General features: G+C 45.4%; 1 protein-coding gene across 1 annotated transcript in view; it reads left to right on the top strand.

Annotated features, from left to right (window-relative positions):
• The first annotated feature begins 345 nt into the window (after positions 1–345).
• Epb41l4a (erythrocyte membrane protein band 4.1 like 4A) overlaps positions 346–27,973 on the top strand; it is a 194,161-nt gene continuing 166,533 nt past the window's right edge. Inside the window, exon 1 of the mRNA XM_038330967.1 lies at positions 346–444. Coding sequence (XP_038186895.1) covers positions 346–444 — 99 coding nt within the window. The remainder of the gene's footprint in view (positions 445–27,973) is intronic.

Below are 27,973 nucleotides of genomic sequence, written 5' to 3'. Positions count from 1 at the left end.
GTGTTCCCAGGTCGCCGCCCCAGTTTTTAGAAGAGGAGCCGCAGCCGCAGGATGCGCGGGGACACGCCGCTCCCGGCGCCCAGTTCGGCGGGCGCTTCCCGAGCCGCTCCAGGTCCCTGACGCTCCGCGGCGCACTCACCCTCCCGCCTCCTTTCTCCGAGCTTCTCGGGGTGCTCTCGGCTTGACCGCAGGACCCCAAACCTCGCTTCCCAGGGCCCCACCCAGACCCGCGCCTCTCGCCCTCTCCGCGGCGCGTACAATAAATTAATGCTTCGCGCTTGAGGGGAGGAGGCGGCGGGCACCTCGGTCGCTGCTCTCGCCTGGCTGGAGAAGCTTTCAGCCGACATGGGCTGTTTCTGCGCCGTTCCGGAAGAATTTTATTGCGAAGTTTTGCTCCTGGACGAGTCCAAGCTCACCCTTACCACCCAGCAGCAGGGCATCAAGGTAGGTGCAGCCGGGACGCTGTGAGGGGTCCGCGACTTGGGGGTCCGCGGCTTTGTCTCAAGACTGTCACCGGTCCAGCCCGGCCGCCTTGGAAAAGCGGAGCAGCAGTCCCGGCCTCAGACAGAGGAGGGGTCTGTGGGGCTGTGTTAACTTGGAGATGCTTTAGAAAAGTAACTGGTGTCTCGAAGGGTCCTCGACGCCCCAACTTCCAGCAGCAATTACAGCCCAGGCGACTCTGCCCACTCCCTGGCTCCCTCAGCAGCTCTTAGGCCCTTCGCAGCTCCCAGACAGACGCAAAATTGAATGGACAGGCTGCTCCCCACCCGGGTGCTGGAGGCGTGCTTCTCGGCTTTGTGGAAGCCTTCCTCCCTCATCCACCCCCATTTTCCCTGATAGTATTCTTGGGGGAAGTAAACTAACGCACTCTCTCGCTGAAACATTAATCTGGTTGTTGTGATTGTGTTCCTCGGATTTGTAGCTGGAGAATGCTACGTTTTCCCAATTTTCTTTCCGCTAGCGAGCTGGTTTTATCTCCACATTGAAGTAAACATCTCACAAAGCAAATCTGTGATCGGTTTGCTCCTGTTTGTAGTCATCAAAAATGTATTGCTGCTTCTAAACTAGAAAACCCACAGAAAGCCTACGAGCTTGCACCCGACCCACTTCCTTAATTTTAATGAGTACATTTTTTTTAAATACCTGACAACCTGAGGATGCGCCTGCGCGTTTGTTTTTCTTTTCCAACAGTTCCGAGCAGATAGGAATCCAGTGTGTGTGTGTGTGTTTTGTTTGCCTTTTTCCTTCCGTACTAAACCACCGAGGCATTTTAGTTAAGGCAGCGGTGGAGTCTGCATGTCGTGCTCCCCTCCACACCTCCGCGGGTCCGGAAGCTGTGGGTCTGGGGATCGAGTTTACCGTGATGCCCTATAGCCTCTCCTAGTCTTGTCATTTCGGAAGCTGCCCGCGTGAGGTAGGTTCTGGGCATTTCCTAGCTGCAGTCTGTTTTGATTACCTTTACGCCCACCAGAAAAACTTCCTGGCTAGAAGCCTTTTAGTGGATGTTGCCAGTTTGGGCATACAGAATTAGAATTTCATGGTGTAATCCTCTTGCAGAAGAAAGGCCAAAGTGACCAATTAAAGCTAAAACACTTAACCCATTCCTTTGGGAAATCGTTTTGAACAGTGTTCCCCAGCATATATAACAAGCAAATTCAATCAAATTTTCATCTTTCAGTTTTTCCCAAGAGCAATCAAACAGTCTTTTAGAGGGACAATGTTTGCTTTATATTTTTAACTTTTCTTTATGTGCTTAGTCACACATCCACGCTCAGTAGGAAAACGGGGAAACAAAACTTTACTGCCCAGTACTATAGGAGATTTTGTTGTGAACAAAATAGGCCAAAATAAAAACAAAAACAGTTCTTGGCGATGCAGACGGATTGCCTGGTGTAGGAGTGGGAACAATCAGAAGGATAAGTTACGACCTGATAACAAGCGGCAAAGAGACCTTCTGAAGCACAGAGGATAAATGTATCTGGAGTCTCAAGTTGTCTGCAGCAAGAGCTCCCCATTTAATCTTGAAAGCCATGCCCCTGTCAGCTGTGGCTTGCGTAGATTATTCTGTCAGGAGAGCAGCCAAGACTCGGGATCAAATAGAATAAGTTTGTTAAAGAAACGTGAGTCCCAGCTCCTGATCCATACTTACTTCCAGTAAACCCATAATATTTACCTTGTTTTACAAATGGGTTGAAGGTTGGTGAGTGATTCAAAGGCAACAACAGCTTCAAAATAGTGTTCTTTTGGCTGAGCGCCATGTTACTAAACACTATTTAAAGCAGGCTTTCGTTGGAAGTAATCATTTTTGCCACAAGCTTGGCCTCTTTTGGTGTCACAAAAGCATGCCATGGTGATTTTGATGTCCGTGTGTGCAACACAGATGTTGTCTGCTGGAGCTAACCACATTATCTGCGGCTACTATCCCTCTTTTAAAATGTGTGCGTTAGGACCTAGCTACCTGTAGTATGTACTAAGTTAAGCATTTGTATGTTTACCAATGGTGTGAGGCTTGCAAAAGCACCCTGTGTAAGTGATCCTCAGACATTGTTTGAGCATGTGGGCTATGCTATAGAGAACTGGCTATTTAACCTTTCTCTTCCCCTTCCCATGTTATGGCATACAAGTGTCAGTTACTCTATATGTATATTTGAATTTTGCTTATTTTATGTGTGTTGGTATTTTGCCTGCATACATGTGTTAAGAGACTGACAGATCCTCTGGAACTGATATTACAGATGTTGTAAGCCATGTGGGTGCTGGGAATCAAACCCTGGTCCTCTGGAAGGGCAGCCAGTGCTCTCAACTGCTGAGCCACCTCTCTGGGCCTAGCTACTGCATATTAATTTGATAAAATTAGCTCCTGTTTAGATCACAAGTTAACTCACAGCCAGTAATCCACAGCCTCTGTTACAGTGTTCTCTCTGGGGTGTTTGCTTGGTGACTTCGGCTATCACCAGTTAAAACCAAAGTTGCCGAAAGGTCCAAGTGTTCCTGGGGGGGTCGAGGCCTGTCCACCTCTCTTGGAAAGCGGAGACAAAATGCCCAATCTTCAGGTCTTAGAAACACAGAGATCAGATGAAAAAGACTCAAGGGTTTGTGGTAGCCATGAAGAGAAAAAGCTTAGAGTTCTTCCAGCAGCGTGGCTGAGGTTTAACGCTTGGAAAATTGACAAAAGTTTAACTGTAGTTGAAGCAATTATAGCAGGAAATGCTTCTCTTCTAAGTATTGGAAGGAAAATAAGAAAACGGGTGAAAATGGGAGAGAAACCAAAAATCGTGGCCGCTGATGGTGCACAAAGACTGGTCCCCGACTTTATTCTATCCCTCGTCTGTTACTGAAGCATTTTTCCAAATGCTTTGAGCACATACTCAGTACTTCCAGGACTTTAGGGTCATATGTTGTTTGAAAAGTCCGAGTTTTAACTTTATGTCCTTGATGTAATTATTGTTCCTTTTGTATTTTTATACTAACAAAATTATTCTCAGAAATTAAATGAAAATAAACACAATGTTAAGCAACATAAATTAGCTCATTTTCCTCTGAAATTAAAACAAAAATTATGGATTAATTTTTAAAAGAACTTTTGGTTTTTTTTTCAAGACAGGGTTTCCCTGTGTGGCCCAAGCTGTCCTGGAACTCACTCTGTAGACCAGGCTGTCCTGGAACTCACAGAGATCCTCCTGCTTCTGCCTCCTGAGTGCTGGGATTAAAGGTGTGCGCTGCCACCACCTGGCTTTAAAATACATTTCAAGAGCTGATGAGTTGGCTCGGTGTAAAGATGTGTGTTTGGCATCCCTGGGGATCTGAGTTTGACCCCTGGAATTCTTACAAAGTCTGAAGGAGAGAAGAAACTCTACAGAGTTGTCCTCTGGCCTCTACTTGGTGCTGTCACACACTCATCACCCACTGTGCACAGATACACACTCATACAATAATGATAAACAAAAGTCTTTTGAAAAGTGCTTTTTGAGATTTTGAGTTACCCATTTTTCTTATTCTCAAGTGAAATGGGCACCACCATGGCATCTGATGCCCTCTTGTGACCGCTGAGAGCACCAGGCATGCACCTGCTACACATGCACACATGCAGGCAAACACACACATGAACACACATGAAAATAGAACAACTATTAAAAATCAAATAAGAACCACTGGCTTTGCGTTAAACTTATTCACACATTTTATGTTTTTTTTTTTTTTTTTTTTTTTTTGGACAGGATCTCACACTGTAGCCCAAACTGGCCTTGAGCTTGTGACAGTCTTCTGCCTCATTCTTCTAGACAGGGAGATTCCAGAACAGGCAGGAGCCACCACACTAGGCTCTGTTTTATTTAAATAGAAGCGATTTTACTGATCCTTATGTGGTTTACTTAAGACTTTCCTTGTAAAAATCTGAAAAGTAAACGAGAGCTGGGACTGGAGAGATGGCTCGGTGGTTAAGAGTTCTTAACTGCCCTTGAGGAGGACCATAGTTTGATTCCCAGAACCCACAAGCAGCTCACAATCATCTGCAACTCCAGTTCTAGGGGACGCCTTTCGACGGCCACAGGCGCCTGTGTGCCTTGGTTTGCATACATACATCACATAAAATAAAGAGGAAAGAAGAATGTCTTTGAATTTCTGTTAAAATAGGGCATTTTGTTGGAAGACTAACTGTAGCTATCACATGTAGACATGTGAGAGAAGGCTGATAAGACATTATTCCGTGTGCACCAATTGGAAAGTACTCCTTCAGTTTATTTAAGTACCAGATTATGAGTTGAAGAGTTAGTTATAAAGTCCTTTTTCATAATGTGGATAAAGGCGGGAAAATTGTGTTCTGGTAGAGAGCACTTCAGTGCAAGGGTGATAGCTGCGTGTGGTCACAATTATCACCTGACTAGAAAATGATTTCTGTTTAAAAAGTAATTAGAACAATAAAAGACTATTTTTCTGTATCCATTCTAGTGTTACTTCGACATTCACATTCTTCCTTTAGACGTAACCTCGTTTGACAGGCAGGAAGTTCTTTTCATTCAGTCTCTTGCTTGAGTCTGATCTGAGATTTATATAAGCTACGCACTATCGATTGTGGGTCCCGCCAGAACAATAGCGTTTGGCTGTTTGCTCTCTGCTGCCATCTCTTCAGCTTCTTCAAGGAAGACTTTCTCCTGTGGTTGACCTCAGTTTTTGTAGTGTTTGTTCTGGGAAACTTTCCTGAGGCCCTTTGTGGCTCTCTGGGCAGGGAGAGGTGCAGTACTTTCCTTTTTTCTTCTCCAAAGCAAAACTTGAATGTGGTTCAAACTATTTTTTCTGGATTTGAGGAGCAAAAGATTTGAAAAAAAGTCATAAGGTTTGATTGTGAATTTTGCCCTTAGAATTGCTATGCAAATATGAAAAAGATTAGTATTTCATTTTGGCAGGGTTTGGTACTCTGCATAGCGAGGTACTTGATTTTCATAGAGGTGATGACTAAATTAATGAAGCTAACTTGGCAGTAAGCTAGGAATTCCATTAACCTAAAACAAGATTTATTTGTTTTATATGTCTAAGTATTTTGCCTGCATATGTGTGTGTGTGTGTACCATGTGGATGCCTCCTGGTGCCCACAGAGGCCAGAGAGGGTGTTGGATTCCCTGGAACCGTAGTTATATAGATGACTGTGAGCTGCCTCGTGGGCACTGGGAACTGAATCTGGTCCTTTAGAAGAGCGGCCAGTGCTCTTAACTCTGGGCCTTCTCTCCTGCCCCTATTAACTTTTAAACGTGGAGCTGCGCCATACCCGCTATCCAGTACAGTTGATCTATTCACTGTTAAGTGCTGTTACGTCCTGCCTATCCTGAGGATCCTTACAAGTCCTGTCACCCTCAATCAGAAACTTCCCAGGGAACCAGAAGAAAGCAGTCGTAGTTGAGGTTTAAAGTATATGCATCTCACGAAGATGTCTAAGTTTCCTTTTACTTGGACTGGAAAGGGAAATGTCTCAGAAGTCTGGGGCAGGGGCAGGGAGTGAAAAGAAATGTTTTCATAAATTCTATTAAGCATATGTATGTGAGTACTGATATATTTTGATATCTGCCGTCTAACTTATAAAACCAGGGACCTTTTAAGCAAACATAGGTTGAAGGAATGATCCTGTAAGTGACGTTTACACTGTTAGTATAAGTAGACTGTGGAGCTTTAGAAAGATACTTGTCACTTCAGAGCCCCAGTTCTACCCTCTATAAAATAGCCACCTTACACATTCCTTGTGCCTCGAATGTGCTGAGCAGCAGAGACTGCTGGCCCGGCTCTCGCCTCTTTCCTAACCTCCAGCCTGACCAGTGGCCTGCTTGTGCCAGGCAGCATTTCTCTCAGCTTCTCAGACATTCCAGACCCTCCTGGGGCACTGTGCACGCGACTCCTGCTGGTTGCTATATATGTACCCCTTTGCCTTTCCCTAAATACCCCCTCATCTGAGCCAGGCTTCAAGACTTGAATCAAGTGTCTCAGCTGAGCCTCACTAAGGCAGGGTGCCCATCTTCGTCTTCATATATCCCTGTCTCGGCACCCCAACACACTCCAAGCGTTTCTGGACTCTCTGTCTCTTCCTGTAGCTTGCGAGCCCATGCCTGTGATTCCAGGAGCTCGGGCTGTACGCTTCATGTAATAGATGCTTATTAACTGTAATTTGAATAGGAGGGAAGAATGGAATGCTGCAGTTAGTCGGGCTATATTGAAAATCTTTACTATAGATAATGACATTCCTTTGCCATTTGATTTTTACTAGAAAAGACTGCAGAATAAAGAGTTTCTCTGTGAAAATCTGTTGCCGAGATACTCTCGTTTTCATATTGATGATGGGCAGAGAATGAGAAGGTTCAGTGCGGGTGGCACACTGAAGAGCTGATTGGCAGCTGTTGCAGAAAACATGAGTCACGCCATTTTCTCCTTTCTTGTAGAATGGGTGGGGAGAGGGGGGTGAGAGACAGGGACTCCTGTAGTCCTGGCTGGCCTCAAAGTGGCTGTACATGAGGATTTCCTCAAATTTCTGATCCTCCTGCCTCTACTTCTCAGATCTTAGGTCTTTTATTTCTCTGTTAAATAGCGCATTCTCCTTCCACTTTGAGTCTTTTAGGAGAAGTGCAGATTTCAGGAATGGCTGGAGAATCTCGCTCTCCTTCGTTGTCTCCCGTTGTCTCAGTTGAGGATGCTGTTGGTTAGTACCACGGTGTGTGTCCACGTAATTAGGGAGTTCTGTCTGCTTTGATTTTTTTTTTTTTAAAGATTGCCCTCTGTTCATTTTACTCTTGAAGCTGCGTAAATCTGATTTGGTACTGTTCTCAGCCTTAATAATCATTGGGGTTTTGTAAAAAAAACTTTTTGTTTTCTGTCTGATGGGGGTGGGGGGGCATTTGTCTGCAGGCCGGTAAGATGTGACCAGTCTGAGTTCTGGCTGTGTTCCTGTCTCTCTGAGGCTGCTTGGCAGAGTGTTAGGTCTGCATGTCGACCCCTGTAAAGCTGATACCTGTTGCCCCTGGTCGCCCTGTGCTGGGACGCAGCAGCTGCTATTCTCTTGTGCAGTTTGTTTCTACGTCTCACATCTTAAGGCTAAGGGACACCTGTTATCACATGTCCTAGGCAAAGACAAGGTGTGTTAAGTTCAGGAACCAGTCTGTTTACTTGTGACTCAAGAAGCTTGTAGCTACAATTTGGAGAGTCTGTACCAGTCTCCAAAGGAAAACAGAAAAGAACGATTTGCATTCCTATGTCCCTGAGCTGTGTGTGCACTTCCTGTTTGTTTTCTTTTCTTTTTTAAGTGAAACAGCCATTCTTACTTAATGCCATCCATTGTTAATACCTTTCTCTGTGACTAAACACTCTGGAAGAGATCCCCCAGGGCGGAATGGCTCCTCCAGAGGCTGCAGGCTTGAAAGGGCTAGCTGTTTTTCCAAAATGTGAGAAGTCTGTTTCCTAGCAGAGGAGATTGACACTCCTAGAGGGAGTCAGAACAAGGAAGGTGGAGAAGGCAGGGTTTGAAGGAGTGCTGGGTGGTAGTGTCTCTGCTCTCCCAGCCTAGCCTCCTGGGACAATAGCACAGTAGCAGAGAGGTCAGACAGCAAGGGAGGGGTCAGCCAGTCGAGGCTGGAGAGGGAGTGAAACTGAATTCTGCAGCGGATTTAGAAAGGCCACCTTCTGAGCCCCACATAGAGCAGTCAGTACACTGAGTTCCAAGATTCTCATGGAGTGGCTTGTTTAGAGTCCTGCGCATGCCTGTGATCCCAGCAGCCAGGAGGCAGAGGGCAGGAACACTGCTGCATGTTAGAAGCCAGCCTAATCTGCAAAAATGAGTTCCAGGACAGCAAGGAGCCACACAGTGAGATTGTGTCACAAACCAAAAAATAGTCCAGATTTCCACACAGACTATGACCTGCCTGAAGGCCAGGCTCTTGAGCTAACCATAGAGACTGTTTGTGTAACACGATTCTCTCCCCACTTTGCCCTTCCTTTAGAAGCAAGTTTGAGAAACAGTCTTGGCTACATCAGATATCGCTTCTCAAAACTGACTGTTCTCCCCATCCCACTGCTTCCATCTTAGCGTGGGCTCACAGTCAGTGCCCAGGTCAGCCTCCTGTCTGGGGCTGTGTGGGTGTCTCTAGTCCTTCTTTGTGCTTTCTGTGTTCATGTCCTGTCTTCTCCATGTGGACAGCTGTTCTTGTGTTCATGTCCTGTCTTCTCCATGTAGACAGCTGTTCTTGTGTTTCCCGTGTTCATGTCCTGTCTTCTCCATGTGGACAGCTGTTCTTGTGCTCCCTGTGTTCATGTCCTGTCTTCTCCATGTGGACAGCTGTTCTTGTGTTCATGTCCTGTCTTTTCCACGTGGACAGCTGTTCTTGTGCTCCCTGTGTTCATGTCCTGTCTTCTCCATGTGGACAGCTGTTCTTGTGCTCATGTCCTGTCTTCTCCACGTGGACAGCTGTTCTTGTGCTCATGTCCTGTCTTCTCCACGTGGACAGCTGTTCTTGTGCTCATGTCCTGTCTTCTCCATGTGGACAGCTGTTCTTGTGCTCATGTCCTGTCTTCTCCATGTGGACAGCTGTTCTTGTGCTCATGTCCTGTCTTCTCCACGTGGACAGCTGTTCTTGTGCTCATGTCCTGTCTTCTCCATGTGGACAGCTGTTCTTGTGCTCATGTCCTGTCTTCTCCACGTGGACAGCTGTTCTTGTGCTCATGTCCTGTCTTCTCCACGTGGACAGCTGTTCTTGTGCTCATGTCCTGTCTTCTCCACGTGGACAGCTGTTCTTGTGCTCATGTCCTGTCTTCTCCACGTGGACAGCTGTTCTTGTGCTCATGTCCTGTCTTCTCCACGTGGACAGCTGTTCTTGTGTTCATGTCCTGTCTTCTCCATGTGGACAGCTGTTCTTGAGGCAGCCACAGTTTCCTCATCTGTATGTAGAGGAACACGATAACTGTCTCATAGAATGATTGTGAAATCTGGAAAAGGATTTTAGGCATGTAAGAGCAATAAGTGATACATATATAATATCTTATATAATATACAATATATACTATATAATAATTGTATAATAATAATAATTTTAAAATATATTTGCTTCTCACTTAGAATTTGGAAATGCTAATCCTCCCCACCATTACCCTTAGTAAGTCTTCAGGTGTCTCTGAGAGGTGTGTCTTGAAGCAGTCAAGGACTGAGAAGGGCACAACTTAAGGTAACAGTAATCGAGAAGGGGAGAGAAAATAAAATCCGGAAGATATTTATTGGGGGGGGGGGGCTCTAAGATCTAGGAGAATGTGGAAATGTAAGGCCATGGCCCAAGAGGTAGAGCACTTGGTTGGTAGCCTTCAGCACCCACGAGTCACCTCTTTCCTTCCTCACCCAGCTGCAGCCAGCAGCCCTGGGAGGAACTCGGTCCCAGCCCTACCCCAGTGCAGGGAGGATAATTGCTCTAAAGGTGTGCCTGTTGCCCTTGGAGTGAAGGATGGCACAGACTCCTGCTGGATAACAGGCACAGGCAAGCTTGCTGGTGAAAGTGCTTCTGGGAAAGTGAGGCTCAATTTCCCATCTAGCACATTACCACGCACACTTCCCTCCTTATCACCGGAGCCATTGGCTACTGATTACAGCTACTGATTACAGCCTGAAGACCACAGCCACTCCAAGATGGCAGAGATAGAAGAAGTGACAGTGGTGTCTCTGAACTGCCCCGAGTCTTCTCTCCCTGCCCCTGGATTCCCTCATGGCTGAGCTAATACACTTCTTCACTGAAGCAGCTTGTAGCAGGAGTCTGTTACTGGGGACCAATATATCTTAGGAGAGTGGAGCTTGGATTTGTTCACCAGTCTGGGGCACAGGAGGAGAGGCATAAGCATGCACTCACTATTTAGTGCAGTAGGCAGTGGGAAATGCAGTTAGGGCAGTGATGAGGAAGTTGGGATGTGGTGTGGTGGTACATGGTGCCGTGCACATGCTGTTTGAGCATCCCAGGGGTGACTGAGGCAGTGTGAGTTATACTCAGCGGGAACAAGAGACTCTTCTCAGGTACACGGGTCTGACAAACTGGCAATGTCTGTGACTGTCCAGTCTCCACAGCTCTTCTCATTACCTCTTCCTTCCTCTCCCATTCTTTCTGTTCTTTATGCTGCTACTTCCTCATTCTTTTCTTGCTGTCCAGTTAAGCCAGACTGCTTCCAAGTTTTGAATGCCCCACATTCCTGCTATTCATGTCTCTATCTGGAAAGCTCCAGCCCACCTAGCCTGCTAGAGGAGCTCCAGAGTTCTGCTCAGAGGTAACCCTGCTGACGACTTCTCAGTGGAGAGCCTGGATGCCTCTTCTGACCCTCATCAAGCTGACATCTCATCGAAGATGTTTCTTTCCAGCCCACATTACTGGAAGGGATATAGTGGGATGAGAGGCGTATTTAGACTGGCTGCCAGTCTCCTTCCCGTCTGCCAGCACTGTCAGTGTGGACAAGCCACCCTCTCTGAGTATGCATCTTTGTTTGTAAATTAGGGCCAAGCTTTCCTCCTTGTCTCGAGATGTTGCAAATGAAACTGTTTATACCGGGTCTCATGGATGGTAACTATTGTTCACACCAAGCCTCATGGGTCATAACTGCTCATACCAGGCCTTTATGAGTTGTAACTACTGTTCACACTGGGCCTCATGGGCTGTAACTACTGTTCACATCAGGCCTCATGAGTCCTAACTAGTGTTCACACCGGGGCATGGGTCCTAACTACTGTGCACACCAGACCTCGTGGGTGGTAGCTACTGACTGGGAAACCCTGAGGGAGGACACTAGGCCTTTTTAGTGGGATTCCCAGTCAAGCCACTGTGGAATGATCGGCGTTAGTGGGTTAGTGTTGATAGTATGAATTAATCTGAGCAGGAAAATGTTTCTCTTTATAGACATATGCTGATGAATTTGAAAAGGACATTTCCCTCTTTTGCTCTTTTAGGTTTTTCTGGGTTTAAGTAATATGCCAGCTTTCCAGTTATGTTAGAAAAATGATCATTTATATATGTATATAGTGTCCATCTATTGCCTTGAAACATTGAGAACTTGGTAGTGATCTGTTCGAGCAAGGTAAGGTGTGCTCTTCCCCCTGACACACACAAATGATAGATCGCTAGAAGACTTTCTGTGAGCACATACATTCCAGCATCACTTTCAACCCCGAATTTTAGATATTTTCTCTAGGGTTGCAGGTTAAAAGCCAGGGAGCTGTCCTGACTTTGTAGCATTGGACTGAGATCCCCGTGACTGAGGGAGTCAGAGCAAATCCTCATGGTCCTGAAACTGGCATAGTTTGAGCTTTATGGAATTGTCCACAGTTATTCAGACATTTGAAAACTCCCAGTGTAGGCTACAGTGCCTTCCCGAGTACAGAGAGTGTCGAGAATCCAGGATCAGGTTAGTGCCGTGACGTTACAGCATCCTTCACACGCTCACTCTGCTTGCCATTTGCTCTTTTCCGCCAGGCCCTGGGTCTGTTGAGCAGCGCTTCAGCTGGTTGACCCTCTGCACACACTCATTTACCCCCCCTCAGTTTGCCCCCAGAAAGCCTTCCTGAAAGGGCAGCAGAGAGTGGTGAAGGTGGCATAAGCTCTCACAGACTGGCTTTCCCTTAGAGTGTTGGGCCGTGGTCCACAGGTGAGGAGACAGGACTCAGAACGGGACTGGCCTTCCAGGTCCCAGATGGTGGATCTTTGTGTCTGCTCTCCCCTCCTCATTCCTGCCTTGGTGCTCTCCCACCCCATCTTGCTTGCAGCGTGGGAAAAAGGAAAGACCGAGAGCTGATCATGGAAGGAGAGGCCAGGATTTATTGAGACCATTTAGGTTGGCTGCCCTGCCTATCTCCTACACTCCCAGCCCCTTCCCTCAAGTTAGGTCTTCTTAGCTCTGTCCTGAGCACCTGTGTAGGGCTGTTTCTCAGACTTGGCTGTCTCTCCAGGCCAGGTCTGTTTTTTAAAATTCGTATGAGAAATGGCCATGTGGGACTTCTTTTCAGAATGATAATCACTGCCATGCATTTCTTCTTCTTCTTTTTTAATTTGTCTATTTTGAAAGTGTTTATTTGAGAAGTCAGGAATAATTTTTCATGGCATAGTTTTAGAGTATGCGTTACATGGACTTTTTCTTTGGTTTTTATTTTTAATAAATCCTTTTTGCTTTGTCCTGAATCCCTATTGTTACACGCTGACTCTTTCTAGGTAAAAACTAGTTAGTGATCCTTCTTACTTATTGCTTGGGGTTAGGTGCAGAGGAGAGAGAGAGAGAGAGAGAGAGAGAGAGAGAGAGAGAGAGAGAGAGAGAGAGAGCGAGCGAGCTAGGTGACATTGTCCTGTTGGCACAGACAATGGGTGTTTCCCCAGTAATCGAATAACCGGTACTTAACCGTCACTATCACGACTCTACATTATTTCCTACTTAGCCGCTGTTTATCAGGAAGGTAAGAAGATTTTCATGAATTTCTCAGAAAGTCATTTTTTTAAAAAAGATACTTTAAAACTATGCTCTGGAACAGTTATTTGCAAACAAATAGGTTCTGAGTGTGTGGTGGTTTGAATAAGTGTGGCCTCCTTAGACTCGTGTGTTTGACTGCTTGGCCCATAGGGAGTTGCATCACGAGAAGGTATGGCCTTGTTGGAGCAGGTGTGGCCTTGTTGGAGGATATGTGTCACTGTGGAGGTGGGCTTTGAGGTCTCTTATATGCTCAAGCCACGCCAGTGTGACAGTTCACTTCCTGTTGCACACTTTCATGTCCCACCATGATGATAATGGACTAAACCTCTGAACTGTAAGTCAGCCCCAGTTAAATGTTTTCCTTTGTAAGAGTTGCCGTGGCTATGGTGTCTCTCCACAGCAATAGAAACCCTGACTAAGACAGAATGTCAGGGTGTTTTGGGGTCTGGAACAATGCTGTATGTCTGTAATTGTATGCACAGCTTTGTGTACACAAGCATATAAGAATGTATTCAGAGCCTGTTGTTTGCTCAGTAGCATCAGCGTTTCTGTTCGTGATAATGAAGTAAAGGGTACACTTCTGTGCAGACGTGGAAGCACTGGGTGGCGGGATAACAGTTGTGACACAGCAGTGGACACACCACGGGACAGCTTGTGTGGGAGATTCCAGTGTGCGTAGACGTTATCACAGGAAATTGCTTCTTGCGTGTCAGAGTGAGGTTAATCGAGACTGGAGCTTTAGAAGGACGTGTTTATTGGCCTGAGAGTTTTCTAATAAGGTGTTTTAAGTAAATTATCTTATCATCTGCAAATAGGGATAGTCTGATTTTTTTATTTCCTTGTAGCTTCTATGTCTTTCTCTTGTGTAATTGTTAAAGCTAAAACTTCTAGCTCTACACTGAATGAGAGGGGGAGAGTGGGCAGCCTTGTGTTGCTCCTTATTTTAGAGGAAATGCTCTCAGGTTGTCTCCATTTAATATAATGTTGGCTGTGGTTTGTTAGATATAGCCTTTATTCTTTTGATATATGTTCCATCTATTCATAAACTCCCCAGAACTTTTATCATGAAGGCATGTTGAACTTTGTTAAATGCTGTTTCAGCATTCTATCGAACAACTAAGTATGGTTTCAGTCCTTGAATTTGTTTATATGGTATATTATATTTAATGATTTCTGTATTATGAACCCACTTTGCCTTTTTTGGGATGAAGCCCACTTGTTCATAATGTATATGATCTTCCTAATGTGTTACTGAATTTGGTTTGCAAGTATTATTGTTAAGAAGTTTTGCATCTGTGGTCATGAAAGTGTTTAATTGTGATTACGGTTTCAGAGAGATAGGAGTCTGTTATTGTCATGGTGTGACATGGCAGTAGATAGGCATGGCGTTGAAGCAAACAGATAAGACACAAACAGGAAGCAACATTGGAAAATACACGAGTCTTTTGAAACCTGAAAACCCTCCCCCAGTGACATATCTTCCCAGCAAGGTCACACCTCCTAATCCTTCCCCGTTATACCAGCTAAGGCCAAGATGTTCAAACATACGAGCCTATGGGAGCCATTTTCCTTCAGACCCCCACAGAGACACCAGCCCACCATGCTGTGAGAGGATTTAGAGGAGCAGAAGGCTGGACTCAGTGGGTCCTGTCTTACAGATGGGCTACTAGGTGGCCAGTCCTCACGTGCGTCTTGGCATTAAAGACAAAACCTTCAGCTTTCATACAGTTTTGGACTACATATTAGGGAGAAGCTGTTGATTTTGACTGCCCGAGGACAGTCTGTCTCTGAAGGCTGCCTGGGTTGGGGCAGCATGGACATAAACAGAGAAATGAACTGGTTGAGGAAGACAGGAAGTCTGGGGTTTATCAGACTAGCCCTGCCCTGGGTGCCCGGGCTGGGTAACTTTTTTAGCAACCTGGATCTTAAACCTAGAATTATTTATTAAACAACTAACATTTCAGCAATGCATGATGAAAATACTTTTATTGACTGGGAAGGGCAACTTCCTTGGTGGGAGATGGAAAGGGAAAATGTAGGTTTCTCTTTTTCTGCCTTCTGTTTGCATTTTGGGAAGGTCATTCATGGTGATGGTGTCACGCTTTCTCCATTTACAAAACAAACTGGCTGCTGAGGTCACCCCACTCGTGTCACAGGGATCCGGAGGCTCAAAGATAGAAATGCCTGGCAAATGTGGACAGTTCCCAAGTGCTGGAGAGTGTTAATGGCTGGTTTGCAGCCCCTTCGTTTTTTCCCTGGTGACCTCTGGCAAGCCGTTTAACTCTATGCCTGAGTTTTATTGTCAGTGGGGTGAAATTGGTAACATATCTGCTTCTTATTCCCGTGCAGGCTGAATGCAGTATCACACTGTAAGAGGTTAGTGCACACGGCACACACCAGATGAAAGTTAGGGGTCATTGTTATGGAGCCATGTAGAGCTGTCTTAAAAGTAAGAAATCATGATTTGTGATACCTTTAAACTAAAGAACTTTCATGTTCTTTGCATTTGCTGGTTAGTAAGTTGTTTGCTGAGTTGGAGACCGCTTACTTTGAAAGTAACAGATCCCTCCTTTTCTGTTGTATGTGTGGGTAGGTGGGTATGTATGTGCATGTGTTATGTGTCTGTGCTGTGAACGTGTATGTGCCAGTGTGCATGTACGTGAACAAAATGCACTATTTTAACAGAAATTCAAAGACATTTCTCTTTTCTTCTTCGTTTTATCTGGATGTGTATGGTACACACCAAGGCACATAGGAGCCTGTGCGGTCGGAAGGCGTCCCCTAGAACTGGAGTTGCAGATGGTTGTGAGCTGCCATGTGGGTGATTTTGTGTGATAAAGGACTCAGAGTTTGCCAGTCTCTGTGTGGGGCTTTCCACGGGTGACTGCTGAATGGACTGACAAAGGCTCGGGTTTCTTACCACACAGCAGAGGTAGCCATGCCTCTCTTTGGCATCACGGTAGACTTTCTACCTTCACGTCGTTAGGTAACCTTGGCCTTGTGCCAGAGATTGGATAGCAAAGTGATGAACAGAATGTATCTGAATTTATTAAATTCTCCTGCCCTGGATAGAATTCATAGCCTATTAGACATTCTAAGTTGCCAAGTTTTCTGAATGTGTGTAACTAAAAATGTTCAAAATTAAGGGGTTTAGGAGCTTAGTTCAGTGTTAGAGTGCTTGCCTAGAGCATCAGGCCTTGAGTGACACTCTAGCAACACAAGCGACACATGCAACACACACGACACATGCAACACATGTGACACATGCAACATATGCAACACACCTGACACACGCAACACACTGCTGCTTTAGATCAGGGCATCTTAAACCTTTCCCACTTAAAGTCCATTTTTGGTGTGGGACAGTTGTATTCTGTCAATCATATTTTAAATAAACGTTGATTGGTCAGTAGCCAGGCAGGAAGTATAGGTGGGACAACCAGACAGGAAGTAGAGGCGGGTCAGTGAGAACAGGAGAATTCTGGGAAGGAGGAAGCCCATTCCTTTCCAGTTCTGTCCCAACCACAGAAGAAGGAAGATGCGCTGAAAAAGGTTCCGAGCCATGTGGCTAACATAGATAAGAATAATGGGTTAATATAAGTTGTAAAAGTTAATAAGAAGCCTGAGCTAATGGGCGAATCAGTTTATCATTAATATAGACCTCTGTGTGATTTCTTTGGGGCTAAACGGCTGTGGGACCTGGTGGCAGGACAGAAACCCAGACAATACATTTTCTCTAAGAAAATTTAAATTATTTAAAAATAGTGCACTCAGTAATTTTTTAGAATTCCACGCCGTATATTTTGTTCATATTTGTCCCTCTCCCTCAACCCTAGCCCAGATCCTCCCTCCCTGCCCCCTCCTCCTGTCTAGTTCATATCAGTCATCTACTCCTAGGCTTGGGAATTGCTCTGGGAGTGTGGTTGATATATCAGGTATTGTAGTGTGAAGCGGCGGGGCTGCGTCCCGCCACCCGCCGCCGGCTAGCTTTACCCAAAATAATTACACGGAAACTGTATTCTTTTAAAACACTGCCTGGCCCATAGTTTCAGCCTCTTATTGACTAATTCTCATATCTTGCTTTAACCCATATTTAGTTATCTGGGTAGCACCACGAGGTGTGGCTTACCAGGAGAGATCTTAACCTGCGTCCATCTCGGAGAGGAGCAGCATGGAGACTCACCACGCGACTGCCTGAAGCGTCTCTCCCTAACTCTACTTCCTTGTTCCCACAATTCTGTTCTGTCTACTCCACCTACCTAATTTTCTGTTCTTAAAGGGCCAAGGCAGTTTTCTTTATTAATAATGAAAGTAACACATAGATACTCCTCCATCACTTCCCCTTTTTCTGTTTAAACAAAAAAGAAAGGCTTCAACTTTAACATAGCAAAATTACATATAACAGTTATCAAGCAAGTATTACAGTTACAATATTTAAATCTATTTTATCTTTTATCATAACTAAGGAAAGCTATAACTATCTATTTATTCTTCAACTCCATCAAAGACTCCAGAAGGATATAATGCTACCTAAGTAAACAAGAAATAAGTAACTTATAAAACTCTAGAAATGACAGAGACAACTCGCTGCCTGGACAGTCACCCAAAGTTCCTCTGTACTGTTGGGGCATCCATCTTCGGGCTTCAGGCCCACAATATCCAGCAGACATTTCCATGAAGCAGAAAAATTCCAAAGACAGTTCAGTCACTTTCTGCTGTGTCCTGCAGAACGTCTCGCAGACTCTTTCACGAATCAGGAACCCCGAGAGACCATCTCACCTTTAGGCAAGTTCAGCAGTCCTCTCTCTGCGGGTTCTTTGTGTCCAGTTTATGGAACAGTCCAGCCAAGAGCAGTTTCTTGCCCAAATGGCTAACAAACTCCATAAGTAGCCTCTTCGATGCCCATCTTCCTCTCGAAGTAGATTGGTGCTGCCAGGAGCAGACGTGTCTCATTGTCATGAAAAACCCTAAGTTATTAAAACATTAAATGCCATATTCTGCAGTCTTTGAAAGATATGAAGAATGCCTAACTGAAATATATCTCTACATATCTAGAAAATCTAATAACATGACTACAAGCTTAACTATTATCAATGATTATCCATTAACAACCTATATTTCCTAATTATACATTACAGTTTTTAAAATGAACTACAATCACAATAGCTTAGTCAAGATCAGAAATACATATACATATAACAAAATTGACCTTAAAATCTATACCAATGCAAATTCATATCTATATCATCTCCCCCTTTAAATGTAAAAGAACATTTATAAACAATATTTGGGAAAATGGGCGCAGTTATTTCTCTCCAAACTGCTTCCTGCTGAATGGGGGCGCTGTTATTTAGGTCTTTCATGGTGTAACCTGTGTGCTAGGTTCCTCTCAGTTGGCAGTTGAGTGAAGTAATTTTTTGAAGATGTTCACAGCAACCTTTCAGGAGGGCGTGGTCTATCATACCATATTGGGATAGAAGCAATCCACAGAGTCTCGTCCTCTGTGAAAACAAAAGAAGAAACTCTTTTCCAAAGCATCATGTTCTTAGATCCAAATCCTGAAGTCATACCGTTAAGATGTCCATTCTGGTCTAGCCTGGCAGCCCATATAATGAAATGTCTCTCTGTACTTAGCTCCTTTACAGTCAAAAAAATCAAAGAAAACACAACAAAATACATAATCCAGACTCTCTGTGAATTTTCCATTTTTACGTGGCTTATTTTTACTCTATCACTTTACTTCTTTTAATCTATAACTATCTGTACTCTGTCTCTTTAAAGACTTTAACCTTTTTTTTTTTAAGGCATTAACTTTATTCTCTATATTTTCTTTTTCTCTCTTTTAAGCCTACGTGAGCCATTTAAAGGCCTTCTATGTCTGAATCTTTTCTATTGTGAATCTGTAATTTTTTACTATCCAGGAGCATTTCTTAAAAGGTTAACCACTTCTTAAAATCTTAAGTTGCGCCAGGGGTAATACGGTACTGCCTGTTTACAGCCAAGTCTAAACCTTAACTGCGCTGTTATTATGGTAATTACGATAGATCCTGCCTGAGGTCAGCACAGTTCAGCATGGCGGAGCAGAGCCAAAGCCACTCCTGCCTCAGAGCATGGTCTCAGAGAACCTTCTTTCCGATCCCCAGCGGGCACACAAACATCCAGTCCATAAAAGCCACTGAAATGCTTTAAAGCCAGAGTTCGCACTGGCAGCACAGCACAGGAAGCTGCGTTTTAAAATGACTCAGCTTTTTTTTTTTTTTTTTTTTTTTTTTTTGTGCCGCTATTGCGGAAACAGGAGATCTCTCTACAGCATGTCCAGGCAAACAGCAAAAAGCCGTGTTAAACTCTCTCTCTCCTTTATTTAAAGCTTTTTCAGGTTTTTACGTGGATTTGGTCACCACGTTGGCGCGCCAATCTGTAGTGTGAAGCGGCGGGGCTGCGTCCCGCCACCCGCCGCCGGCTAGCTTTACCCAAAATAATTACACGGAAACTGTATTCTTTTAAAACACTGCCTGGCCCATAGTTTCAGCCTCTTATTGACTAATTCTCATATCTTGCTTTAACCCATATTTAGTTATCTGGGTAGCACCACGAGGTGTGGCTTACCAGGAGAGATCTTAACCTGCGTCCATCTCGGAGAGGAGCAGCATGGAGACTCACCACGCGACTGCCTGAAGCGTCTCTCCCTAACTCTACTTCCTTGTTCCCACAATTCTGTTCTGTCTACTCCACCTACCTAATTTTCTGTTCTTAAAGGGCCAAGGCAGTTTTCTTTATTAATAATGAAAGTAACACATAGATACTCCTCCATCAAGGTATCACACCTAAAGAAGACTGATTTTCCTTCTCCTGGCAGCAGTCCATGCCAATAGGGCCTCAGCTGGAGGCGGGACTTCCGATTTTCTTCCTCCCCTCCATCCTTGGACTTATGAGTACACAGGTCTGTGCATGCTGTCCCAGTCACTGTGAGTTCATAGTGCCTCTGCCCTGTGTCCAGAAAACATCGTTTCCTTGGAGTCTTCCTCCACCCCTGACTCTTGCCTCCTCTCCTGAGACTGTGCCTTGTGAACTAGACATACCGTTCAGGGCTGAGCACTCTGAAGTCGCTTGTCCTCTGCACGTTGCACAGTTGTGGGTCTCTGTGATAAGTGTCAGCTACTGTGTGTAAGAAGCAGCTTCAAGGATGAGGGTTGAGCGATGTACTATAGCGCTGTCATTAGGATTCATTTTCTGCCTGTTCAGCAGAGTATTAGCAGTGGGTAGCAGGCTAGTAAGCCTCGTGACCTAACTAGCCACAAGGTCCTGGCCTCGGTGACTGTTCCAAGGAGGCTGCTTGTTGGTTCCCGGCTGCCCAGCCCCCTGAAATAATTACACATAAACTATATTATTTAAAACATGGCTTGGCCTATTATCGCTAGCTTCTTATTGGCTAGCTTTTACATATTAATTTAACCCATCTCCATTAATCTGTGCATTACCACGAGGTCGTGGCCTACCAGCAAAGTTTCAGCACATCTATCTCTGACGCAGCCCATGGCTTCCCCCTGACTCCGCCCTTCTTTCTCCCAGCACTCAGTTTAGTTTTCCCCCTCTAAGTTTTGCCCTGCTATAGGTCCAAAGCAGTTTCTTTATTCATTAATGGTAATCACAGCATACAGAGGGAATCCCATATCAGGTGACAGTGTCAGGTATGACCTGCACCAAGTGGATCAGGCCTGAAATAAAAAAAAAAATAATAATGGTCTTGAACTCTTTGTATAGCTGAGGGTTGTTGTGAGCTCCCAATCCTCCTGCCTCCCTCTCCAGATGCTGGGATTATGGGCTTGCATCCCTATGCCTGGGTTTAGATTACTTTTGTAGGCAGAAAAAGGAATAAGTGCACAATTGTTTATGTGGTTGTTTTTATAATGTTAGATGTTACACTTCTCTCCCAATTAAAGCCTTTGGGCAAGAGTAGGGCCTACAGGATTGGCACACATGTGTAGTTGCTATCACATGGTTCTGGTTTTCATGGTCATGTCAGTACATGCAGGGATGATGTTTAAAAATTCTTACTCATCCTGGGGCTGGAATGATGGCTCAGGGGATGCTGTTTCTGCAGAAGACCTAGGTTGGGTTTCCAGAACTTATGTGACCCAAATGTAACTCCTGTTCCAGAAGATCCAGATCCAGTGCCCGCACACACACACACACACACACACACACACACACACACACACACACACACACACACGGTGCACATACATACATGTAGGCAAAACACTCGTACACATAAAATAAAAAATAATAAATCTTTAAAATTTTCCTAAAAATCCTAAGGTAGCTTTCTCCTATATAGGAAATTTCAGTTACGGAGTGAAGAGTTCTTAAAGTCTGGGTAGTGATGTTGCTACATGCATGTTCTGTTCAAGTCTTAAACACTGGGAGCAATAGTCAGCTTTCTTCTAGCTGCCAAAGCAAGGTGTGGAGGGTGACGAAGAGTGGACACAAAACCTACTTCTGAGCCGAGGGATCCTGCAGTGTTTGTGCCATCTGGAGCCACAATACTGCTTCACGACTCAGGTTCCACAGACAACCATAGCTCCAATTCCCTCTGTAGACCAGACAGAGGATCCGGGAAAAAAACCAATCAGACTTCCCGTTTCCAACAACTGGGCTGAGTGATTGGCAAAGGGAAGGAGTGGAGCTGAGATTTGATTCTAAAGGACTCTTTTCAGAAACTGTTTTCCCCGTCAGGACTACTTTGTAGAACAAGATCACATGCAGTAGGAAGTTGCCCTCAGGAAGAGCAAGGCCGTCAGTGGAAGTTTTAACAGCACTTCCTAGACACTTACCAGCTTGGGCCTCCTTCAGTGCCTGGCACCCAGCAGTGCCCTGTAAGTGCTGGCACTTTTCTCTTCCTGACACTAGGCAGGCTTTTGTGGCGTGCAAGATGAGCATGCGTGGAGTCATAGGCAAGCAGCTAAGCGTAGAACTGAGAAGTACACTCTTAAAAGAGAAGAGACCCAAGAGACATAACTGCTAAGGATCTGGGGCCTGAGGTATATAAAAGGTGAGAGGTCACCCCAGAGGACCCCTGGGAGGGGTGGGTGGGAGAGGAGGGCTCTGAATCTACAGGTATCCGCAGATAAAGGAGAAAATTAGCTTCCTTCCTTTTAGGTAGGGCTAGGGGAGGGAAGGTCTTACAATCCAGAAATGGGGTGTAATATCTTGGGTACAGAGGAGATCCTTGGTGGTATTTTAGGAGTTAATTGGGCAGCTGATGTGCGGACAGGCCTGAAGGTGGGGCAGGCGTTAGTGAGATGTATGGTGACATGTCAGGGTGTAGAGCACAGTGTGTGCATGAGCACGGTGACATGTCAGTGTGTAGGGTCTGTGTGCATGAGCACGGTGACATGTCAGGGTGTGCATGAGCACGGTGACATGTCAGGGTGTAGGGTCACAGTGTGTGCAGGAGCACGGTGACATGTCAGGGTATAGGGTCACAGTGTGTGCATGAACACGGTGACATGTCAGGGTGTAGGGTCACAGTGTGTGCATGAGCATGGTACATGTCAGAGTGTAGGTCATGGTGTGTGCAGGAGCATGGTGGCATGTCAGGTGTAGGGTCACAGTATGTGCATGGTGGCATGTCAGGGTGTAGGATCACGGTGTGTGCACAGTGGCATGTCAGGGTGGAGGCAGGAGACTGAAGGAAACTGGGCATATGGCGTAGATGAGGGCAATAGATCAGGATTCAGTTGTTTCTCTCCCCACACCGCTGTACCTGTTTGCCACTAGAGTCCATCTGCACTCTCAGGCTTGTTCCTAAGGATAGCTAATTTGCCCAATTATAACTACCTGCAGCTGGCGACTGTTTGGTACAAGCTACCCGAGACAAGGTCACAGCAGTTTGATTTAGTAGTGCACATTTTCAGAGGAATAGACCTTTAAAACACAGAATCTTATTCATTCAAAGCTTTGGGGTTATGGACTTTATTTTGTTTAAAACCATCACATTTATTTATACATGTGCATGTGTGGGTACGCACGCGCACGCACACTCACGAGTGCAAGTGTGTCATAGTGCATGTGTGGAGGTCAGCGTTTTTGGGAGTTGGTTCTTTCCTGCCCTTCCACCGTGTAAGCTGCAGGAGTGGAGCTCAGTTCATCAGGCTTGATGCCTTTGTTTGCTGAGTGGTCACCTGCCAGCCCTGTGCTGTTCCTTTGTTGAGACAGTGTCCTGCTGTGTAGCTCAGGCTGGCCAGTGTGTGCTCGGCTGGCTCTGGATTTCTTCCTGCCTGCCTCTGGATTGCTACAAGTGGAGCGTGTGCCACAGTGCCCAGCAGCTTCTGTTATTTGTAATGACTTTTGGTAAGAGACAGTAGCGTTTTTCTTGTAGGTGCCCTGGTTTTCCTAAAGCTCCAGAGTTCACGGAGCTGCCAGGAATGAAGTTTGTATCGCAGATGTCCAGCCTGGAAGCCTATACGCAGTGTTCCTCTGTGGCCTCTGCTTCCGTTCCCGCTTCCAGGTTCCTGCCTTGAGTTCTTGCCCTGACTCTCCTCTGTGATGCAGTGTGACCTGAGAGCTGTACACTGAAACACACCCTTTCTGTGTCCAAGTCACTTTTGGCTGTGGTGTCCTGACCTCATCCTTCCTTTCTGTGTGACGACGGACGACGGGTTGCTCAGCTTGCAGGCTCTGCCTTCATAATGAGATCTTTTTATTCCAGCGTAGCTGTGGGGCTTACTGTTAGAATAAATGCTTGTTAGTACAGAGAAAGCGATGCGAACCGTCATACTGGAATACTTTAATGTATTAAAATCTCTTTACAAAACTTTCCTAACATAGGGAAATAACACATTTTAAACTACACAATTCTCCCATATTTGAAAATGTCAGAAATTTGCTTTTGAGTTATTATTATTTTTGATATGGGGTCTTATGTTTGTATTGTAGCCCAAGAACTCACTATATAGCCCAGGCTAATCCAAAATGTTGAAAAATCATTTTGCCTCAGCTTCTTCATTGTTGGCTGAAAACTTCTATGCCTGTTGAGATGTGTGTGTGTGTGTGTGTGTGTGTGTGTGTGTGCATGCACATCCGTGGGGGTGCACATCAGTCCGTCTCCTGGGATAAGAAATTACTTTAGCAGGAGTTTACAGCTCATTAAATTAAGACCCAACTGGTTCAGAAGCCCACAGACTAATAATTTACTCTTAAATGTGTATTTACATCTGGGAACTCATAGCAGGAGGCCATGGGGGGAAGCAATGGCCTGCAAACTCCCTAGCCAGTGCTGAGCCTGTCCCCTGCTCGGCTGCCTCACAAGACCAGTTGCCTAACCAAGCCGCCATTTTAAAATTAAAGACGGCTGTTGTCCATGCTATACTGACACTGAGGGGAGAGCAAAGGCCTCCAGCGTCCTGCTCGTAGTGTTGGGAGGATGGGGCGCGGGTCAGGCTTGGTTGGATCTTTGGGGCAGCTGGGAACTGGTCAGGTGATGTGCACTGCTCTGTTTGTGTCAGGACAGTCTGCCTGTCCTGAACCCCGACTTCTCCATTCTTCTCCCTTCCCCTTCTCAGTCCAGCGGTGCGGTGCGAGGTGCTGATCCTCGACTTCACTCTGTGGTCTCCCGAGGAGCTTCCAGAGTAGCCTAGCAACTGTGTAGCGATTCCAAATCAACTTGTCTGGGTGGTGTTTGTATTTGGTCAAAATAAAACTTTCCCCCAGGTGACACAGATGCACAGAGAGGCGTGAGACCCAAGGACCTGGGTGAGGTGGCTGGGCCTGCTCATGGATGTTCCTAGACATCCCCTCTGCCTCCCTCTTCCCTTGAGTCTGTTACTTAAGGCTGAGTGGTTGGCATTGGTCATTCATTGTTCATTTAAACTGTGACCTTAAACTGCTTGCCCTTTTAAACGGTGGGAAGGAACCTTTATCTTTGTTAGAAATCACAGGCTGGGGCCAACTATTGTGAGGGTGAATTGTTAGCTGCCCTTCGAGTTTGGAATTAATTTAGTAATCTCTAGATTTCTGAGGCATGCCAATTTTCAGGTCTTCCCGTGTGTCACCGCCCTGCGTGTTTCGTGTGTTGGTGTCCAGTTATTTCTTCGCCCAGCCCCCACACTGTATAGGCCTGCCGTGCTTCTCTCTCTTGCTGTTAAGATCCAAGTGAGAACTGTCCCATTCTTTAGAAGCACAGAAAGGTGGAGACCAAGAATGGATGCTGTCATTATGAGGCCGAAGTCTCTCTTTGCCTGCTGGTCAGCTGATTTGAAGATGGTCAGCCTGCTGAAAACTGATTTTAGGTGATTTGTGTAGGAGATGGTTGGCCTGGACTGTGGCCACCTTCTCATGGGCATAACTTGTGACCAGGTGGTGCATATCTCATCTTGATTATGTCGTCCCTTAAATGCGTTTCAGTTTGACAAATCTCAAGCACAGAGGCCATTATTTCTCTGAGCTGGTCTTGTCATTTAGCCCATGTGCACAGTGGCCGAGCTGGAGGGGCAGGTTCTCAAGGCTTTCCTTCTGGATACAACAAAATAAAACAACAGAGAAACACAGGGCAAGGTCACTCAAGGTTAAAGGAGGGAGCTGGGCACAAACTCTGGTCTCAGTACGTGGCTTCACCCTGTTCGGATTAAATCTTCTATGAAAAATCTCCTTTTTTTCTTTTCAATTGTATAGTGCCTCAGCATGTTAATAAAATGTACAATGTACTAAGCTGTTTTATATAGAGCCACATTTATAGATGATGTCTATTTGAAAAATCTGGAAATTCAGTCTTTTCTTTGGAGAGCTCATATAGAATAAATATTATTTTGAAACTAAAAGAAAAACTTGTAGGTTACTTAACACAGTTATTTTGCAATACCACTCCCATTGTCGAGTGCTCTCCTCTGGGCATGCCATGGCTACTGGCATCTGCAGCTGTCAGCATCTGTGATTGCCCTCAGGAATCCTTACACAAGAATGAGGCCATTAACTTTCCATCATGGAGAGGGAAAGGGACCAGGAGGTTTCACCCTTCCCCAAGGATTCATGGGCAGTTAATGATAGATGCTGATGGTGGTAGTTTATGTTTAAAGTACAGTAGTTTCTCCATTTTGGTTTTACATTCTCAGAAATTCTCTTCAGGTGATCTTGTGTATGTCCCAGGTTGGCTTGGATCTAAGCATTTAACCCAGGCTAGATTCAAACTCAGGGTTATCATCATTAGCCCTCTTGAGTATTGGGGTTACTGATGTGCCCCGTCATGCCCAGCTCAGATGATCTTTAATAAGGTGTAATTAAGATTTCACATTTCAGATGTATATGAAGTGGAAGGCCCTAGGGCCCAGAAGGAAATGGGCTGCTGTTAATGGGCGGCTTGACCGTGGTCAGGAAGAATGCATGGTCTGATGTGAGTTCATGTACTTGCTTTGCTTTTCGCATGAAATCAGATCTGACCAAGTTGAGGCTGAGGCTGGCATCAGCATCTGTCAGTTAGGGACAGTTTTTGGCACAGTTGCTGGGCACAGTGCCCGTGGGTGAGCCAGGGAGGGTGTAGGCTCCCTTACTTCTCCAAGAGTTTTGTCTCAAGTGGTGGACCTGGTTCCTAACAAAGCCCAGCTTCCTGGTGCTGGCACGGCTTGCTCAGATTGGTCCCCAGTGAGAAGGCTCACCCTCTCCTTTGGGCTTGCTCTTCTGATTGGCTGTGAGTTTATTTATTTCCCTTGGGCAAAGTGGGGCTCTCCCCATGTCCCTACACACTCAAGGCATGGGGTGACTTTGTTGTCTTTTTAGCTAATGCTAGGAACATAACTCGGAGCCATGCTGTTGTGGGTTAATATGAAGTAACATAAGAAAGGCGAGTGAATGGCATCCTCTGGCCTCTTTCTCTCCTCTGCTTGCCTTTCCTTCTTCGTGGGAGAATCAAGTCTGTTTGCAGTGTCTCCCTAGACTCTACCATCCAGTCAGAGTGGCTTAGTCAGTAACCTGAGTTTTGAGATGTGTTCCTTGTTTGTCATCTGAAATGCGGACATAGAAGGAAAGGTGGTGTTCTCGTAGGTTTTGTGTCAGCTCAAAACAAGCTAGAGTCTCCATCAGACTGGCCTGTGGACAAGCCCGTGGTGCCTCTTCTTTGTTAGTGGCTGATGTGGGAGAGCCCAGCACACTGTGGATAGTGTCAGCCAGTGTCAGCCTGTGTCAGCGGCTCTGTGGTGTATGGGAACAGCTGAGCAAGCCAGTCAGCAGCGTTCCTCCATGCAATGCTTTGCTTCCGTTCCTCCTTCCAGACTCTTGCCTTGAGTTCTTGCCCTGAGTTCCGTCAGTGATGGAGTGTGACTGGAGAATTTTAAGCTGAAATAACCGTTTTCTTTCCCCAAGTCACTTTTGGTCATGGTGTTTTTTATTTCCCACAGCAATGGAGCCCTAACGAAGACTGGCGGAATCAAGGCTTCATTTGCAAACTTCCTACAGTCTATTCTGCAGTAATGCTCAGCCCAGTCTAACATCTTTGAAAGACCAGAGTCTGCCAGTTGAAGCCCATCATTCCTCATATTAGATTAAAATAAGCACAGCATCCCTTTAAATTAGTACTGGGCCATACAGATGAAATTAGAAATTCCTGTCTGCCTTAAATGACTGTAATGCGCAAGCTTTTTCAAATCTATCAGTACTTAACATTGTTAATTTTATGCTAATAAAATTTATTGCTGAAGGTTCGATGTCCCTCTGGAAATAATTTAGGACCAGACAGAAGTAATTTGCTGTAAGGATATTTTATGTCAGGTTTGAGTAATTTTATGGGCCTGGTTTATGAGACAAATGTGTTGGTGGCTGATCCTTTACTACATTTCCAGGGCTTACCGTGAGATGGTCCTCCATGGTGATAGGGCCTTCTCGGGGCCCTAGTGTAGCAGCTGTGATTATTAACGCAGTGACTAACAGACTGAAGGAGGCCTTGCATCGTTTCCTCATGCCTCTTAAAAATATAAGACACCGGGCTTGAGTCCTTTATTAAAGAAGCTAGAAATGAGAGTGATTGGAAGCACTAATT

The sequence above is a fragment of the Arvicola amphibius genome, chromosome 5 (assembly GCF_903992535.2).
Source record: "Arvicola amphibius chromosome 5, mArvAmp1.2, whole genome shotgun sequence".
NCBI classification, from domain to species: domain Eukaryota; kingdom Metazoa; phylum Chordata; class Mammalia; order Rodentia; family Cricetidae; genus Arvicola; species Arvicola amphibius.
Note: the sequence above shows the minus strand (reverse complement) of the source record. Positions and strands in the feature narration are given on the sequence as shown.